At 49.4% G+C, this 18,089-nt stretch overlaps 1 protein-coding gene across 7 annotated transcripts in view; it reads right to left on the bottom strand.

Annotated features, from left to right (window-relative positions):
- The window catches only part of Ulk4 (unc-51 like kinase 4), a 305,588-nt gene that overhangs the window by 113,760 nt on the left and 173,739 nt on the right, over window positions 1-18,089 (bottom strand). For all 7 annotated transcript variants that reach the window (XM_087563005.1, XM_087563004.1, XM_087563001.1 and 4 more), the window contains 2 exon segments: window positions 8,082-8,248; window positions 690-788 (listed from right to left, as the gene is read on the bottom strand). In XM_087563005.1, coding sequence (XP_087419131.1) covers window positions 690-788; window positions 8,082-8,248 — 266 coding nt within the window.

Consider the following 18,089-nt stretch of genomic DNA (forward strand, 5'->3'; position numbering starts at 1 on the left):
CCTGTGACTGCTGTCTGAGGGGGAGACACGTGTCTCTCGGTTTGATTGACAGCCGAGCTGGTCTGAGTTCCAGGTCTGCACTGGTCTCACCCAGAAGTTCAGTGGCCTTGTTAATCCTGCCTGCTTTCTTCCCTGTCCTGTCCAGGGTGAGAGGCCTGTGTCCGCACCTCTCTGTCCCTGTGGCATCCTGTAAAACTTTGAAATCTCTCTTGGAAGGGAGTGGATTTGTCCTTATGGAAATTAACTGCATTTTTTTAATCAGACTTTCATTAAGAATGTAATTGGATTTGATTCTGCCTTATTTATTAATTGTATACATGTATGCATGTATGTATATATAGATGGATGCATGGATTTATTTACCCTTCTTGAGACAGGGTCTTACTGTGTAGTTCTAGCTGTCCTCACACACACTGTTATTCATCTCCCTCTGCGGAGAGGCATACATACACCATCTTACTTGGACATGAAATATTGTCTTAATGATAAGCCACCTGTCTTAAAATCATGTATAAATTTAGTTTTTACAAAACAAGTGGCATTGGGGGCTCCTTTGATTCCAGTTCTGAAGGAATCAAAATAACAGGAGCTCAAGTGAAATTCAGGTAACATTGTTTCCGTCTCTGCTTTTCTGTAAAGGCACACGGGTACCCCAACACAGCTGAGCCCTCACACAGGCCAGCCCTTACCAGTGGGATGAGCAGGCTGATGAGGTCTGTGAGCGGTTTGCTGAGAAGCAGCAGGTCCTCTGCAGCCTGTGTGTCCCCTCGTGAGCCCGACTTCTGGGCCTGGAACAAAGGAAAAGAAATGTAAATTGTCTGGGTGGTTGGTCGGGTGAGAGGGCTGGGGAGGGCAGGGCTGCCCTGCCTCCCAAGTGCTGGAAAGATGGAAGTCCCAGAAGAGCCACCGAGCTTCAGGACACTGTGACAGCAGTGCAGACCTAGACAGTGAACAAGGATGGGGGGGGGGGGGCAGGAGCTGCCGCAGGAAGGGTGGCGGGACTGTGGTAACTACCTTCCTCAGCTCATTGCTGTGACAAAGTGTCTCAAAGGAGCAACTCTGTGGTGACTGTGAATTCAAGGCCTGGTACACAGAACACTCCAGGCCAGCCAAAAGAGCACAGTAAGACCCTGTCTCAAAAACCCCCAAAGCAAAGGAGGAACTGTGGGGAGAAGGGCTTATTCTGATAACACTTTGAGGGTCAGGTCAGCGAAGGATGTGGAGGTGGGAGGGGCTCTCAGTGTGGGCATGTAAGCCTGAGGCCACCTGCTCATGTCTCAGTGGATCAGGAAGCCTCAAGCCCTGCCCTCAGTGACCTACTTCCTTCAGTGAGGCTCCACCTCTTAGAGGTTCCATGATCTTCCCAAACAGTGCCACCAGGTGGGGACCTCATGTTCAAAAACACACACCCAAGGGGAGACATTTCCTATTCAAAGCTCACACATTCTATAGCCTGCAGTAGGTGAGCTCCCTGCAGTGGGTGAGCTCCCTGTCTCCAGATTTCTGGCCCTACTTTCCTATTGAGAAAAATGAAGTGTAGAAACAACAGCCAGAAAGATGGCTCAGTGGGCCACAGTGTTTGCTACTTAACATAAGGGACCTAAATTCAGACCCCAGCACTCAAACGAAAAGGCAGGTGGCATGGCTGTGTGGGAGGAGGCAGGAGGCTCTCCGAGGCTCACTGGCCTCTACCTTAGCTTTAGGTTTACTGCAAGGCCCTGACTCAGGGAAGGAAGCTGAGCCTGAAGGAGCGAGACACCTGACGCCTGCTGTAGCCTCTGAGTGTACCTGAATACATGCATGCCACATACCACACATACACGGCACTCACACACACATATACACGGCATTCACATGCATGTACACACACAGCATTCACAAGCATGTGCACACACATATGCACAGCATTCACATGCATGTACACATGCAGCATTCACAAGCATGTGCACACACACACACACACATACTCACACGAATGCGCACATACACACATAGACAAACACACACAAAAATAATTGGGGGGAGGGAATGAAAGGAAACTTTAATTTGGTTATCCAAAGTCACCTAATAAGTAACAAGACCAGAGGTCAGACCAAGGCCATCCAATGCCGAGTCACACCACTCATCCCTCCGGGTGGTCACACCACTCACTCCTCTGGGTGTTTCTGTGCACACCGTGATGTTCCCAGGTGGATCTCAAGTGGCATCCACAGATCACCCAGTCACCTCCCCAATCCCATGCTACATGGCCAGGCTTCAGGATGGTTCTCCACTCCTTTGGACTCTGTCTGGGTTACTTTCCTGTTGCTGTGATAAAATCACCCTGGCAAAAGCAGCTGAAGAAGGGGCCTTTTTTCCGGTTCGGAGATCAAGGGCACCATCTCCTGAGGCAGGGGAGTCCAGACGGAGAGCAGCCTGCAGCACTGCTCCAGGTCTGCAGGCAGAGCTATGAGTGCATCCATGCTTTCCTCACTCCCACAGTCTGGGGTCCCTGCCCACGGAGGGTCAAGACAGGTCTCCCCACCTCAGCTAACGCAGTTGAGGTAAATGCTCCCAGCTTTGCCTAGAGGCTTGTCTTCCAGGTCAGTCCCCATGGGCCTCCATAGAGCTAATTGTGAAGGTTTTTACCACAGAGATAAAGAGCTTTATATTCAGAACAGGTTCTGATACTACCTTAGCTTTAGAATGGGCAGTTTGTTCAGATGCTTCTCTGTTTTTGCTTTTAGAATGTGACCTCAGCCTGACCTTGCAGAGCAGGCCTCTCCGCCCTAGATCATGACTCCAGGGTCCTTCCATAGAAAGCCAAGACTCCCCCGCACTTCAGGTCTACAAATGGCATTTCACCTGCCTGCTTCTTTTATTGCTACTACTGGTACAGAAAGACTTTGTTGAGGATCCGATACCAGCCCTGAACACTTGCACCTTTCCTGGCTGAGGGGAGAAGAGCCTGCTCTCCTCTGCTCTGTCTTTCTAAGAAAAGCAGTTTTCTCCTGGAGACCTGGGCCTCTCTGCATCTTGGCTGTTGATCCCCTGCCTTCGGAGGCACAGGCTGATGTGGAGAAGCAGCCTCTGCACATTAAACATTAACATGTTACTCTGGAGCTGGCACTGGTGTCTCCTGGTAAGGCTAAGACAGGCTTGCAGATTAGGATGTGGGCTGCAGCAGGGCTGTGGGGCCAGCACTTCCTTTTTAAAGCTTCTGAGCTGGCGGGGGGGGGGGGGTCACAGAATACTTGTCCTCAGGATGCCCAGTGGGTCTTCAGGTAATACCTAGACCCTACTGTGGTAGTCACGTGCCACCTCTCTACAGTGGGCAGGGACCCCAGAGAGACCTCTGCTTTGCATAACTTGGCATCTTGTGAAAGGAACACATGAGAAACTTAGAGAAGCCTTTCACAAAGGACTCACCCAGTCTGTGACAGAAGCCCTGCATAGTGAGAGGTATTGCATGGACATGGCAGCCCCCCTTTCACCCCCCAGGAGCTCGGAGAAACCACAGAGGTCCAGAACTGCCTCCACTCACACCTCAGCATCTCACTCTTTAGGTTAGCCACTGGGTATTCTGGAGCTCCTGTCCCTACATGACACAGGCACTGTCCTTCCATTCAGGTCTTGTACCCCTGCCTCCGACCCACGGACTCTTTCCTAAGAAGACAGTGTCCCTTGTCACTGCTGTGCTATAACTTGACCCTTTCTTACCCAGGGTCTCTAACCTGCCCATGTGCTGTATCTAGGCAAGAGACGACAGAAGCCTGGTCAGGTTTGGAGAAAAGTAATTACATTTGCTAGACACCTGAGGTAGAATTCCACATTGCTTGATGGCAGGCTCGGTGAGGAAATGAAAAAGAAATAAACAAGAAAGACTTACAGGTTCCCGGTTTGTGCAGCAGGAAGGGACAGGCATGGCTTGCTGCAGGGGGGAAGCATGGCTTGCTGCAAGGGGGAGGTCAGCATGGTTTGCTGCAGGGGGAGGCATGGCTTGCTGCAGGGGGAGGCCAGCATGGTTTGTGGTGGGGGAATGGTCTCAGGGGACAAATGGTTTGTTCAACATTAAGTCCCAGGGTATCTGGTGGTCACACCAAGCAAACTGCTATATATGAGCACGGGACCCAGAGAACTCATGAGAAATATAAACATAATAGCCCCTCAACCTGGGAATGTCAACTTATGAGCCATATTTGACAGTAAATGACCTTGTGATATGATCTAAAATAGAATAAAAAAACATAGTTTCTTGGGATAAAAAAGCCCAACACTGAACACAAAACCATCACTTCCAGCCTTGCCACTTGAATCTTGTGTGTGGCATCAGGCACTCCACATGGGTCTGCCAAGGGAGCAGACGTCAGGCATCTGTGTAGAATGAGAGGCAGCAACCAGACTGTCAGATATGCTGAGGTCTGCCCAGGACCCATCTCAAACTCGCCTCATCAAATCCCAGCGCCTCAGAAAGTTTTCACGAATTGTGAGTGGGACAGACATGCTAGTACCGTGTGACCAGACATACTTTAGGGCTGAAGGAACCCAAGACCTTAGTGTTACCCCAACACTGAGGAGGTGGGGGAAGAATGCAGGATGGAGGTGCTTGGAGCTGGGCAGGTAGAGAGGGGGCCAATGGGAATGCAGTAGCACCCTGGAGCACCCTTAGAGGCCAAGAATGTCCCTGTTAGAGTCAGAAAGTTATGCCATAGGGAATGATGGGTGATTGCTGTTCTCAAAAGAAAGGAGGGACTTAGACAGAATGCTGGTAAAGATTTCACACAAATTCAAGATGCAGTCAGAAGGTGACTCACGGGGAAGAGTCACAAGGGAAGACCACAGAGATGAGAGGTGAGAAATTCTACAATACACCAGACAGAGGACAGTCCCAGCCAACTGTAGGCTGCGTGAGAGAGACCAAGAACAGTTCAGTGCGTGGACCATACTGACACAAGACCCAACTGTCCCACCGGCACAACGCTGCAGCAAGCTTGCTTCCCCACCTCAGCACTGAGAGACAGGCCCCCAACTGGGAAGTCTGGTGAACCTGAAGACCCACCTTCCTAGAAATCTGGCCCAATATCAAAACTGGATTCAGATCCCCTCCTGGGATCCATCTGAGAGCTCCCTGCCCTCCAGACCATGGCCTGCCCATGAGTACAAGAAGATGAGCGTGGGCATTTGTAGCAGACAGCCTTCCCCAACTAAACTGAATGGTCCCAAAAACTAACTTCCCCTCCTTTAAAATAAGCAAACATATCGATTCGAGAACATTACGTGCTATGCTTCGATCGTACCCACCCTTCTTCCCACAGCCCTATTCATCCCACACCTCCCTGCCCATACAACCTCATGTGCTTGCTCTCTATTTTTTTTTTTAAAAACCCATCCAATTTATGCTGTTCAAATTCTCTCGGGAGCGGGGCCTGCCCTGGCTGGTGGTCGACCTTCCAGGAGGTGAGCTCTTCAGGAAACACTGACTCTCTCCATGCAGCTATCACATGCCAACAGCTCCTCAGCTAGGGGTGGGATTCATGACCTCTCTCCATGGTGGAATTTTGTCTGGCTTGGTGATATAGGTTCTATGTGCTGTCACCATCACTGTGAGTTCCCGAGAGCATCTATCCTGCTGTGTCTGGACTGCAGTTTCCTTGGAGGTGGGTATGAAGGACCCCCTCCTGTTATCAGTATAAAACAAGTCCTGACTCTCATACCCACAAGTCAGTGCATCTCTGAAGCATCCGAGAACTGCGTCTTATAGTACACGATTAACACACAGAGGATAGGAGACTGCAGTTGGCTCTGCCTGTATGGGTGGCTATACCCTCCCCCACTCTTGATCCGGCTGAGGTCACACAGGACTGGGTCTACACTGGGATCCTAAGTCCATCAAGTAGCACCATGATGTGTTGGCTTCCCGGGGGAGGGTTTAGTCAGCAACACCTCCTGCCAACAAGGTGGTAGGTGCTTCCCTCCTCACTGGTGTCCAAGGAGTGGCCACTGGAACTCCTAGGAGCAGGTGACAGAGGATGCTGTGCTTGTCCACGACAGTGGTGTGTGCTCTATTCTTTCTTTCAGATTTCACAGCAATCCTTCACAGAGTTACCATATCTGCCTCAAGGATGAGAAAACCAGCAGGCAGACAGCTGGGGAAACTGGCTCAGAGTCACAGAGGCAAAGGTGGTACTCTGGGGGTCCCATGAGTTCTCTGTGCCTCCCTGTCCCTCATGCCCCACACTTGGGGAGATGAGCTGGGGCTGATTCTGAATGACGAGACTACCGAGGTGGGAGCTGAACTTCGGCTGAGATTCCAGCTGTTGCTACCACCCCTCCCTCACCCGCTCACCCCACTCCTGCACCGAGCTTCTCTCTCTCCTTCCTAGGAAGCAAAGCTCTTCTGTACCTGACCAACACTCTAACCTTCACTGATGTCCTTCCACTGGCCCCTGTAAAGAGGCTCCATCAGATGCAAACACTGGCTTTAGTGCAGAGTCCCTGTGTGGAGGGTTTTAAAAGCAGCAGAGGCGACTCTCAGGTGTGCAAACATCCAAGCAGGGAACGAGCAGAGTTGTCTCTCAAGAGCACTCTGCTCCTTTCCCAGCTGCTTCCTCTAACTCAGCCTGGAGGGCTGCACTTCCTGCAGATGGAGATCAAAGCCAGCAGCTACCTTGGAAAGCAATTCCTGGCCCAGACTTGCAGGATGAGAACGATGAAGATGACGGAGAGTGCAATGGGGTCAGAGGCTATGAAAGGACAAACCAAGCGATGTCGTGCTGGAGTGCGGGCAGTCTGAGGGAAATTGGCAAACAGTTTGTGTTAAGGAGCTTTATTTAGTTTTGTTTTTTTTTAAGTCCCGAATATCTCGTCTGCTTAATCACCTGGAATTAAAGAAGGCTTCTCTCCTGTCTTGGAGTTTGTAAACTCCTCATCTTTTTCTTTAATCTATAGCCTTTATGCTTGATTCACAGACCGAACATCAAGGTGTTTGGAGCAGCCAGAGGCTGCATCTTAAAGAACTTCACAAAACCGGGATGGTGAAAGCAGCAGAGAGAACAGTGTTGTCTAAAGAGGGACTCACAGGGTGGGGTAGGAAAGTAGAGTAGGACGCCGCCATGACACCGCTTCCATCCCAGCCAAGAGGGACCATCTGATACAGGACTCAGTCATCTCAACAAGATTGTACACCTGCCTGTGACCTGATCTTGGCGTGAGCCATGACACTCATCTAAGTGTCATGTGACTGGGGAGGTCAGTGAGCATCAGAGGAAAAGGGCCTGGGGAGGCGCCTATCACACAGAAGTACCCAGGAAGACCACTCCTCTCCCTGTCACAGAGCACAGTACAGAACATGGGTCATATTCATGGTTTACGCTGCCTGTGGCCATAAGAACACATTGCAGACCTCAGACTCATCTCACAGTACCAGATATTTATCATCAGTTACAAAGGAAAGCAAGTGAGTGAATGTAAGTAGCATATACACAGAGACAGACAAACAGACACAACTGTGGTAGTTAACCTTCCTTGCTAACTTGATGAATTGCCGAGAACAGCATGAGGTGGGAGCCACCACTGAACAAACAGGAGACAGATGGGTGTTGGTGTTATGTCTGTCTGCCGCCTTCCTGCTGACTCAATGGGAACCTTACACTCCTGCCCCCATGCCTACCCACCTCGACAGACTGTATCCTTCTAATATAAGCCAAAATAAACAGTGCTGCGAGCTGCTGTTCACCAGGTATTCTGTGAGAAGAATGAGATTACTATAGATACAGATTCAGACGCATAAGGCGCATGTGCGTAACCATCCAGTCTGTCGTTCCACTAACATGGGTATAGCCAGTCATTGCTCCCAGCATGCTCTCAGCTTCTTGCTGAGGGTAGGCCAACTGCAGATGTCCTCACACATAAGTGGTTTCTCAGGCGATGCCCAGCAAGCCTTTCCCACCCTCCCTGAAGACTCTGTGACACAGTTTGCTCTCCTTGATCCCATCCCCGCCTCACGTGGCCTGGGTGGGCTGTGTCCGCAGTGTACACCCCTTGAAAATCCCACAGCCATGGTACAGTATTACAAGGCAGAGAGCAGGGGGCAGAGCACTTACCTGCAAAGCCTGCCGGACGATTCGGGATGTGTAGGTCAGCATGCCCAGCAGGATGTCCAGCAGTGAGGCCAGCAGTGTGGCCGCTGGCTCTGTGTTGGTTTTATTGTCCCTATCCAGGCAAAGTGTGGCAGTTTCTGTGAACATGTTGCAGACGTGACCAACGAGTCCTGATGGGAGAAAAAGGGAAGTATTTGTGATGCAGCAATGAACATAATGACATGAGCTGGCAGGGGCTCGGGAACTCCGTGTGGCATGGACTGTGTGTGCTCAGGCTGTTTATATGGGAGGCCGCTTAAACTGAAGGCTTCTGAGCCCTGAGCCTCAGCACCTGCTCAGGAGCCTGGAACAGGCCATGGAGTTTTCCTTTTCCTTTTTCTTTTCCTTTTTCTTTTCCTTTTTCTTTTCCGTTAAGTTTTTTGAAAACTTCATACACTGTGCTTTGGTCACAGTCACCGCTCCCCCCTCCATTTCCATTCCCCATCCATCCCCCTCCCCCTCCTCCCTCTTCCCCTGTTTCCCACCCACCCAACTTTGTGTCTTTTTGTTTTAACTGATCAAGTCCAACTTGTGCTGCTGTTCATACACTCCTGGATGAGTGCCTTCTACCACACCAATTGCCCATCTCCCCTCTCCGTCCTGAGATGTGGTCTGGCTTGAGCCTGCTGTGCAGGCTATCACAGTGTCTTCTCTTGGTCTCTCAGCTCTCACTGGAGAGGCTTCCTTTTGTACCGATCACCAGAGACACGCACAGATGGTCATGGTGCAGAGAATGAGAGATGCTGGACTGCTCAGCCCTGAGTTGGACATCTGTACCATAGCCATCCCTGAAGCTCAGGGCTCACTGTAGAATGACAGTAAGAGCCAGAGGTGGGGGGTGGGTACCCCACCAGGATACAAAAGGGCAGCTGTGCTTACGAACGCACATGATGGTGTCTCTTAAGGCAAAGATCCTCCAAACCACGCTCAGAAACACACATCCATGCAAGTAGGCTTGACCAAGCAGAACGTGCTACAGACAAGCTGCAAGGTTCTTCAGTCCAACCAAGTGGGGACCGGGGTGGGGACCGGGGTAGACTCAGAAGCCGAGTCTCTCAAAGGTGACGGACAACTGGGGACAGACAATTGGGCGATTCGCAGGAGATAACACCAGCAAATCTGTCTCATGCATTTAAACATTGCAATCAATTACAATGTAAAGAAATGCCTAGTTTATGATGTGCAGGTTTGGCCTACACATATGGCTACACCTCACAAACACACCGCCAACCCTTAGTGTGGTGTAGTAGATGCGAACATTTCACGTTCTGCTGCTGCTGTGCACATTCTTCTGATATCGTCACCATTACTACATTTAGTGTTATCCTATACGTTTATATGACTGTGTCAGAAGCAATAGGAGACAATGACGTTGCAAACATAACTCATGCACAGGACAGTAGGAACCGTGTAATTCAGACCGACGTGTTCTCAACGAAGAAAGTCAACCTTGAAAACTCTTACACACACTGGAGCATCTGGTGAAGAAGCGCGGCCTTGAAGGCCAATTCTACTGGACCCACAACATACTTTTCCTTAGCCCCCAGGTCGCCAGATGGGTGGGGGCCTTAGAAGCTTCTAGTCTCTTCCACACAGTGTAAGGTGGAATACACCTCAGAATACACAGCAGGTTTCCCCGACAAACACAAAGGCAACAATTTTATCACTAAAGGTGAAACCAAACCACACAGGCTTCATTCAGAGTTGTAGCTCTGTGGTAAAACCAGGTATAACTGCCATGTAGCTTCATACCAAATATACACACATATAAACACACATACATACATATACACATACATACATATACCATACATATACACATTGTACATACATATACACACATACACAATACATACATATACACATACATACATATACATACCATACATACACACATATGTACATACATACACACATACATACACACATATACATACATGCACATACATTACACATACATACACACATATATACACATGTACATTCTCTCTGTCTTTGTCTCTATCTCTCTGTCTTTGTCTCTCTCTCTGTCTGTCTGTCTCTCTCTCTCTCTCTCTCTCTCTCTCTCTCGGTTACTCTGTGAAGGCATCTCTAAAGCAGGTTAACACTCCCCAGCCTGCAGGTTATGTGCTAGCATAACAATTATTTTTTATTTTCATTTTTACATTTCTATACGTGGGGAGTTTGCTTCATGTAGCCATGTGCATGGTGTGCTTGCAGTGCCTATGGCTTCAGATGCCCTGGGATTGAAGTTATAGGTAGTAATAAGTCACCCGGTATTCTGGGAATTGACCCAGGCCCTCTGCAAGAGCAGCCAGTGCTCTTACCCTCTGAGCCTTCTCTCTAGCCCCAATTGTAACAGCTTAATGCTGCATCCCAAAATCTCTAAAAGAAATGAACCTTCATTAAGTCAAAGAACCTGGAATTATTCCACATTCATTATACCCAGCTCATCAAGCTACTTTGAGAATAATTTTGTGCTAATTATGAGCAAACCCCTTAAGGAGCTCTCTCTCCTCACAGGTCATTTCCAAGTGTTTGGTGTTCTGGGAATATTAATGTGCAAGAGCTGTCCCCACTCAGGTCACAGCGTTCTTAGTAATTCCTTCCTCTGTTGTGATCTGCTGGAGAGGAAGCAGATTCAGAGCGTGTGGAAGAAGCATTCTGCTGTTCTGTGTGAACACAGCTCTAAATCCAAATGTGATCCCAAAGAGGCTTCCCTCAGGGAGACTCCACTCTCTTGTGGCTTATTAACATCTGCCTTTGGGGCTGGGGATTTAGCTCAGTGGTAGAGCGCTTACCTAGGAAGCGCAAGGCCCGGGGTTCAGTCCCCAGCTCCGAAAAAAAGAACCAAAAAAAAAAAAATCTGCCTTTGCAGGAAGAGGTGGTTGGAGTGTAAGATTCCATGTGGAGAAGTCGTTCTTTCTACAAACGAGCACTAGCAACACGTGAACACAAGTCTACATTTCACCGAGGTTAACAGCTCCATTCCACACCTGTCCTGGCCTGTGAACTGACTCCGTAAGGCATCAGGGTTCTGCTAACATGATGGAATTAACCAGCACAGCATGGGGCAGAGTCCTGGATGGCCCAGCTGAACCCAGTGAGTCCCAGGGTCTCCTGGGACATTAAATTCATGGGGGGGTGGCGGTGGTATGACCTCAGAAAGTAAATGCTGGAGTCTGGCAGGAATGGACCACATCTCAGTAAAGCTGGGGTGCCAGAGGCTTCCCTGCTTGCTTTTGCAAAGTCTGGGACCAAGCTTCTAGAAGGAAGGGGCCTGCCCAATACTTCAGACTTCAGACCTGTGTTGTTTTAGAAACTCCATTTGTTACCATGACAACGGCAAGCAATAGTAGGTGGTGTGTATGGAAAGCCCTCAAGGCTTCGATGCACAAGGCTTGGCCCTGCATGTAGCAATATTCAAACGCTGGGCCCTGAGAGGTGACTGAGTGACCAGGGCTGTGAATGCACCAGTCAATCCACTGATGGACTCATTGCAAAGTGGATGCACCTTGTAAGGCCCTCCAGCTTCTCAGCAGTGCACAGGCTGGGACAAAGCCTTCAACACCAGGGCTGGGAGGGCAACCGAGGCCCAAACAGTAGCCCTGTGCCCTTGAGAAGAGGGAAAAAACTCCTATGAACTCCTGTCTCTGAACCTGCCGGCAGTCCACACAGAACATTGTTTCCAGACATATTCAAGGTTAAAGCACATTGAACTTTGACTGTCCATTATAATCAATGTCCACCCATACCTAAAGAAAGTCATCATGTGTCACACGATGTTCCCAGCTTGAGGGAACTGTACCACCAAAGGCCTGTAGGGTTCTTTCCCACTGCTGTCCTCAGAGCCTCAGCCAGCGGCTGACCGAATTGCAGCAACCACTGCGCAGATGATAACCGATGCCAAGAAAGGACCATGTGGCCCCACCCTGTGTCCGCTGTCTTCCTGTAACTAAAGTGGCTGGAGTTGCAGAGACAGGGAGCCAGGGATGCCCTGTGAGTCCAATGTCTGAGCACAAATAACATGTGGTGGTTGACTTCATCAGTAGGACAGGGGTAGTGGAAGGGACGGGGAGGGGCTTCAAGTACGATGCTCAATCTCTCTATTTTATGCTAACCCTTAAAATAAACTCTGGGCTAGCAGTTAAGAGCAGATGTGGCTCTTCTAGAGGACCCAAAATCAGCTCCCACATGTCTGCTCACAATTACATGTACCTCTAGCTCCAGGCCCTCTTCTGGCCTCCAAGTGTACTGTGCACACACGCGCGCACACACACACACACACGCGCGCATGCACACATACACATGCACTTGAGCACACACGCACATGCACACACACATGCACTTGAGCTCACACACACACGCACATACATACACACACACGCACATACATACACACACACACTTGAGCACACACGCACTTGAACACACACACTTGAGCACACACGCACATGCACACGCACACGCATGCACAGTGAGGTAAGCCTGTTTTGGAGTCATGGTCTGCAGGTCTTAGATTCACCTCTGTAGACAGCAGTCTGAAATATCCCAGCAGTTGTCACTTCAGGGACATTGTAAGCAGCAGTTAATTAACTGGTGCCACTCACAGCAGAAACCAGCTGGCAGCTGCTGCAGAGTCAGTCACTCTGCAGTGACACACTCAGTGGGGAGGGCACAACATTTTCAGGACTTTTTTTTATTTGTAGCTGATGGGGGTGTTGTTGTTTTGTGGAGAAAATATTATTTAGGAAAAAAACTGACAGGCAGACTTGACATCAAATTTCTGAAGAATCTGAAGCTACAATAAAAATCAATTCAAGTCATGAAGAAACTTCTACATGTTCACTTACATCTAAATGAACCAGTGACGCCACAGAAATAACAAGAAATGGGGACACATGGCGGAAGCAGAAGAGTCAGTGTGGGGCTCCCGTCAGTGGCTCCTGACCTGGAACCCACCTTTGCATCGCTGCAGGGCACGGGGCTCTGGAGTGACCTCCCTGTTTCCCAATCTCCCGGAGTCCCCATCCCTGACCCCAACACAGCAGCACGCTGCTCAATTATCTGAGAAATATCTGTCCTCTTACTCAGCCAGGAACACGGCATAGGCAGGAGCATCAGCAGGGCCAAAGCTTGCAGCCCTGGCACCCAGCAGGTACCTCAGGAACAGGTGCTGAGCCCTGACACTCTAGCGTGACCGGGGTCTGAGCAGACCAGAAAATCACTGGTGTTCATTAGCAAACTCGTTATTGACCATCACAGTTAGTGGCTGTGTTAGAACAAACCAAGGTCAGCTGAGGGGAACTTGCAGCCACAGCACTAGAGCTTGCTGCAGTGAGGAAGCCAAGTCTCAGGGCAGCTGGAGGCTGGAGGGCCATAAAGGCGGAGTCAGAGAGGCCTAAGATACCTCACTAAAGATGGGGCTTGATGGAGCTAGAGAACACAGTGCACCTTCCTTCTAGCCAGGGTCCCACACACATCTGGCCTCCTGAAGTGAACCCGAGTTTGAACCTGAGGCTGAAACAGAGTCTGGCAGTCATAGGCCACGTCTGTGAGGGGGTTTGGCTCTCTGGGACAGCTGAGCAGAAGCTGTGGGTCACAGTTCTGTGCATGTCCCCCCTTGGGGAACTCTAGAGTTACATCCAGTCCCCAGAAGCCAGAGTAAGAAAAAGAGGCCCACAGTCATGGCTGACATCCTAGTTTCTGTCGGGATGACCAAGATAGGTAGCAAATAAGCTGAAAATATCAGAAACAGAATCAGAAACTTATCACTGCTTCTGGGTAATGTGAGTCTTTGAGAAATGTCCACTACCAGTCAGTGTTTAACGCTTCCCACACAACCCGAAAACCCCCTGCACGGCCTAGTGAAACATGTTGTGAAGAGGAGAAACAGAGAATGCTGTAAGGAAATACCACAAAAAGGACAGATGAGGCTTGAATCCACAGACTAAAGGTAGATGTGTTTCAATAGGAAGTGCAGATAAAACTGAGCCCGATGCCCGTAGAATTATTACAGGGCTTGGAAGCTTGCTGGGACTTTTTTTCTCCATCTTTATTAAGTTGGGTATTTCTTATTTACATTACAATTGTTATTCCCTTTCCGGGTTTCCAGGCCAACATTCCCCCTAACCCCTCCCCGTCCCCTTCTATATGGGTGTTCCCCTCCCCGATTACTGGGATTTTTAAGGACTTAACAAACAGGCCTTCAGGTTTGTTTGAAACATTAAGTGCAAAATGATAGCCCAAGTCACCACCCCCTGAAACCCTTGCAGGAGACAATAAAGTGCTGTGATGCTAACATAGGCATGAAAAGCTACAGCAGGGGACAGAATCCAGACCGACAGATGTCCCAGGAACCAGGCACGCAAAGGTGAGGTAGTACACAGGCAAGGACACAAACAGACGGATTTTAAGCCCTCTTGGGAACTAACAGTGCTGTGTAACTACTTCATCACTTTAAAAGAATCACCTCAGGGGGAAGTCTCTGCTGTTCACATAACTTGGAAATAACCCAACTTGACTGAAGCCTTAGATAGAAAGAACCAAGCCCTTGGATGGAGAGGCCACAGCAAGTGCAAGAAAACAGGGGTGGATTTGACAAGGACAACTACATTTCAAGAGGTGAGAATAGTAACTCGGGTGTATGTGCATCCACAGCCCTTAAACACCAGAGCCCTTACAAATCATCAAGGGAAATACAAACATCTGGACTACTCTTAATGAAGGACAGAAACAGGAAGGACAATTCCATGGAAAGTGCTCAAGGAGCAATTAAAGAACTTACTCAGGAAGAGTAGAGAGACTGGAACTCACTCTAAGAAGTGAAAAAACAACAACCAACCAACCAAACCAGCTGAGACTAAGAGAGACACTTCTCTGGCACCCAGCCTGGGGAAAAGCAGCAGAGGACAGGTGTCGAGAACACTCTCCCTTGCCTTTTCAGCAACTTCCTGTCAGGCACAGAGGGCATGCGACTTTTATAACCAGCCATGTCACAAGCCCTGTGCTTTACACATGTTATCTATGCACAGACATGATCTGCTCTGGCCAGTCAGTCCTTATCCCCACCATGCTGAGAAGCCAACTTCGCAGAGGGCTCAAGTGGGACCTGAGCCAGCAGTTTGCTCAGTCTTACCGTCTTCCTCATGCCCGAGGGCTGCTCAGCAAGCTCTCCTAGTGTGGATACACGTGTGGGTCACCTCTAGCGGAAACTCATTTGGCAGGCTTGTGGATATATAGTATCACCTCTATGACTGACACACTTCTACCTTCATGTACTTCTGCATTATTTAAATTTTTATAATGAATATGCATTGCTTGGCTGATCAGAAAACATACAGATATTTTACATCTTTCAGAAAATCAAAAGAAATGATTGACAGAACTTGAAGCATTTTTTAAATCTGTGGCTGGAAGCTTAATTAGCTCACTGCAAGACTTTGGTTTGACTCCCCAAAAGCAAAAGAAATTCTTTCTACCTGCTCACACTTTCTCCTGGTTTGCCCCAGTTTTAAAAGAAACTTTCAGGGTTGGCACTGAAAGGCAGATTCAGGAGAAGTGCCGCCTGGCTGCCTGCAGGACTCCATAGTGCTGGCCTCCACAGCTGGATGATCCAAGTGGAGAAGACAGACTTGCAAGATGGCACCTCCCACCCATCCTTCCTGGAGGCCTCTGGGCAGGAGGGGCCCCATCCCCTCTCCTCACAGCTCCATCCCATCTCAGTCCTGTCTCCTGCAATCACTCCCCCTCTAGAAGGAGCCCCCCTTCCCTATAAGTCTCTGTCACCTCCCCCCTCTCTGTCTTCTGCCACCTGTGCCTTTCAGCCTTGGTGCTTGCTCCTGGTACCATCTTGGGGCAAGTGATTCAGTGGAGGACACCTGCCCAGTGTGAGCAAGACTCTGGGTGTGATGCTTAGCAGAGCCACAGGAAGAAGAAAAAGTCCACCATCCTCCCTTGACTCTGACCAAGCACACGATCTGCTCCTTCTCACCTTTACACTTCAGTCCAGGCTGCAATTTCCCAAGGATGCTGTGCTGACAAGGCCTCTAGCAGAAGAATACTCTCTACCCGACTGCATTCTGCTGCCTTGCTGGGCTCTCTGATGTTCAGAACTAACTGGCTGGGGAAACCATCCTGGATTGGAAGCAGAGGGAAAGCCGAGGGGACTTCAGAAGACTTTAAGGGCAGTGATGACCTTCTTTGCTATGACCTAACACTTGGGCTGGCATCTCATTAATGGTCATTAAGTGGCTCTCTGATCACAGAGCCAAGTCCTACAAACAGCTCTGTAGGTCAGAGGGCCATGCCATCCCCACTCCTGGTACAGTATTGCATTCACCAGCACAGCCCATCACCTCTGCTACAGCCACAGCCTGAGCATCAGGCCAACAATCACATGGTTAAGAATTAGCTCTCTCTACACTCCAGCACCTGCTTACTGCACATCTCCAAACACAGTGCATAGCCACTGCCTCCCATGGTCAACCATCACACTGAGGTGCTCTGTTCCCACTCCTCAGGGAAGCAGGGGTAGGCTCACCAGCCTATACCACCACAGCCCTGGTTCCACACAACCCATTCCTCTGTGCACTCAACACTTCCCTTTAAGAGCATCTGTGTGTATTTTCCAAGTCAACGACCCCATCCTCTCAGACAAAGGTGTTCTTCCCAGCTGGACTGCAAGCTCCTCACAGATTTCTATGGAAGCAAACACACCCTTAACTGTAGAACATGTATGTACTCAAACAAAATAAGGTCTTTTCTGAGATCTATAATGAGGACCAGGGTTTTGGAACACAGAAGGTAACCAGTCAATAAGAAGTTGACCTAGGAAGAGAGAAAGGTGCGGGAATGTGCTCCTGGGTATGGACAAGGGTCTCTGCTTCCTTCACCCTCTCAACAGCTGACGCTTATGCTAGGTAAATGTCTGTGAATTTGGCATCAGGAAAGACAGTCAAAGGACAGAGATGACAGATAGGGGAGCAACATTGTGACTGTCACAGACATGAGTGGTTTCAGAAAGAAGAAAAAAATCAGTGAAAAACATGCCTGGCACACACCAGACCTGTCATACATGATGTTAACCCTAGACAGTGACGTACCTGTCCCACACACCAGACCTGTCATACATGACGTTAACTCTAGACAGTGACATGCCTGGCACACACCAGACCTGTCATACATGACTTTAACTCTAGACAGTGACATGTCTGGCACACACCAGACCTGTCATACATGACACTATCCCTAAATCAAGTATCAGAGACAACGGTTCCTCAAACGTGAGACAGGAACCTGCAAGGGCTCTGACCCAAAGGGAGGGAAAACTTTAATGCAGCTCCCTCACTACTGCAGCTTCAGTGCTAATTGAACTTCCTGGGATAAGACTAGTTGACAGGCCTGAGCAGGAGAGGAGAAGCTGGGGCTGGAGCTGAGGAAGTGAAAGAGTAAAGGTAGAGGGATGGAGAGTCACTCAGAAACCTTCCTGGTGCCCCCCAAAGCCTCTGCCTAAGTTCTCTGACACTCTCTGCATGAATCTGAGGGAGGTGTACCAAGATGACTCCTGCAAACCTGCCAGGCTCACACAGCAGGGAGGCAAGTCTGACAGCCAGAGAGGAGGGCTCCCTAAAGAGTCCTGAGTGTTTAACTAAGACCCAAAGGCCACTCCTTATTAACCCAGGTGAGGCAACAGGAATTCAAAATAAGCCTTGAAAGAAACCAGCTGAGCCTCCTAAAGTTAAATGACAGCTAGAGAAGATCCGGCATTCGTTTCCAGAACAGAATTCAGATATGCAGCCCAGGCCAACAGTAGCCGCCTGTGACACAAAGTGAGTACCGTCCCCAAGAACAAGGAAGTGCAACCTACAACCAAGGAAGGAGGGAGAGCAGGGGGAAGTGCAGAGAGGGTGCAGCTTTCCTAAGTAGCCAAGGACAGTGCAGGGACAGCGGAGAAGATGTGGTCACAGCAAA

This window comes from Rattus norvegicus, chromosome 8 (genome assembly GCF_021556685.1).
Source record: "Rattus norvegicus strain SHRSP/BbbUtx chromosome 8, alternate assembly SHRSP_T2T, whole genome shotgun sequence".
NCBI lineage: Eukaryota > Metazoa > Chordata > Mammalia > Rodentia > Muridae > Rattus > Rattus norvegicus.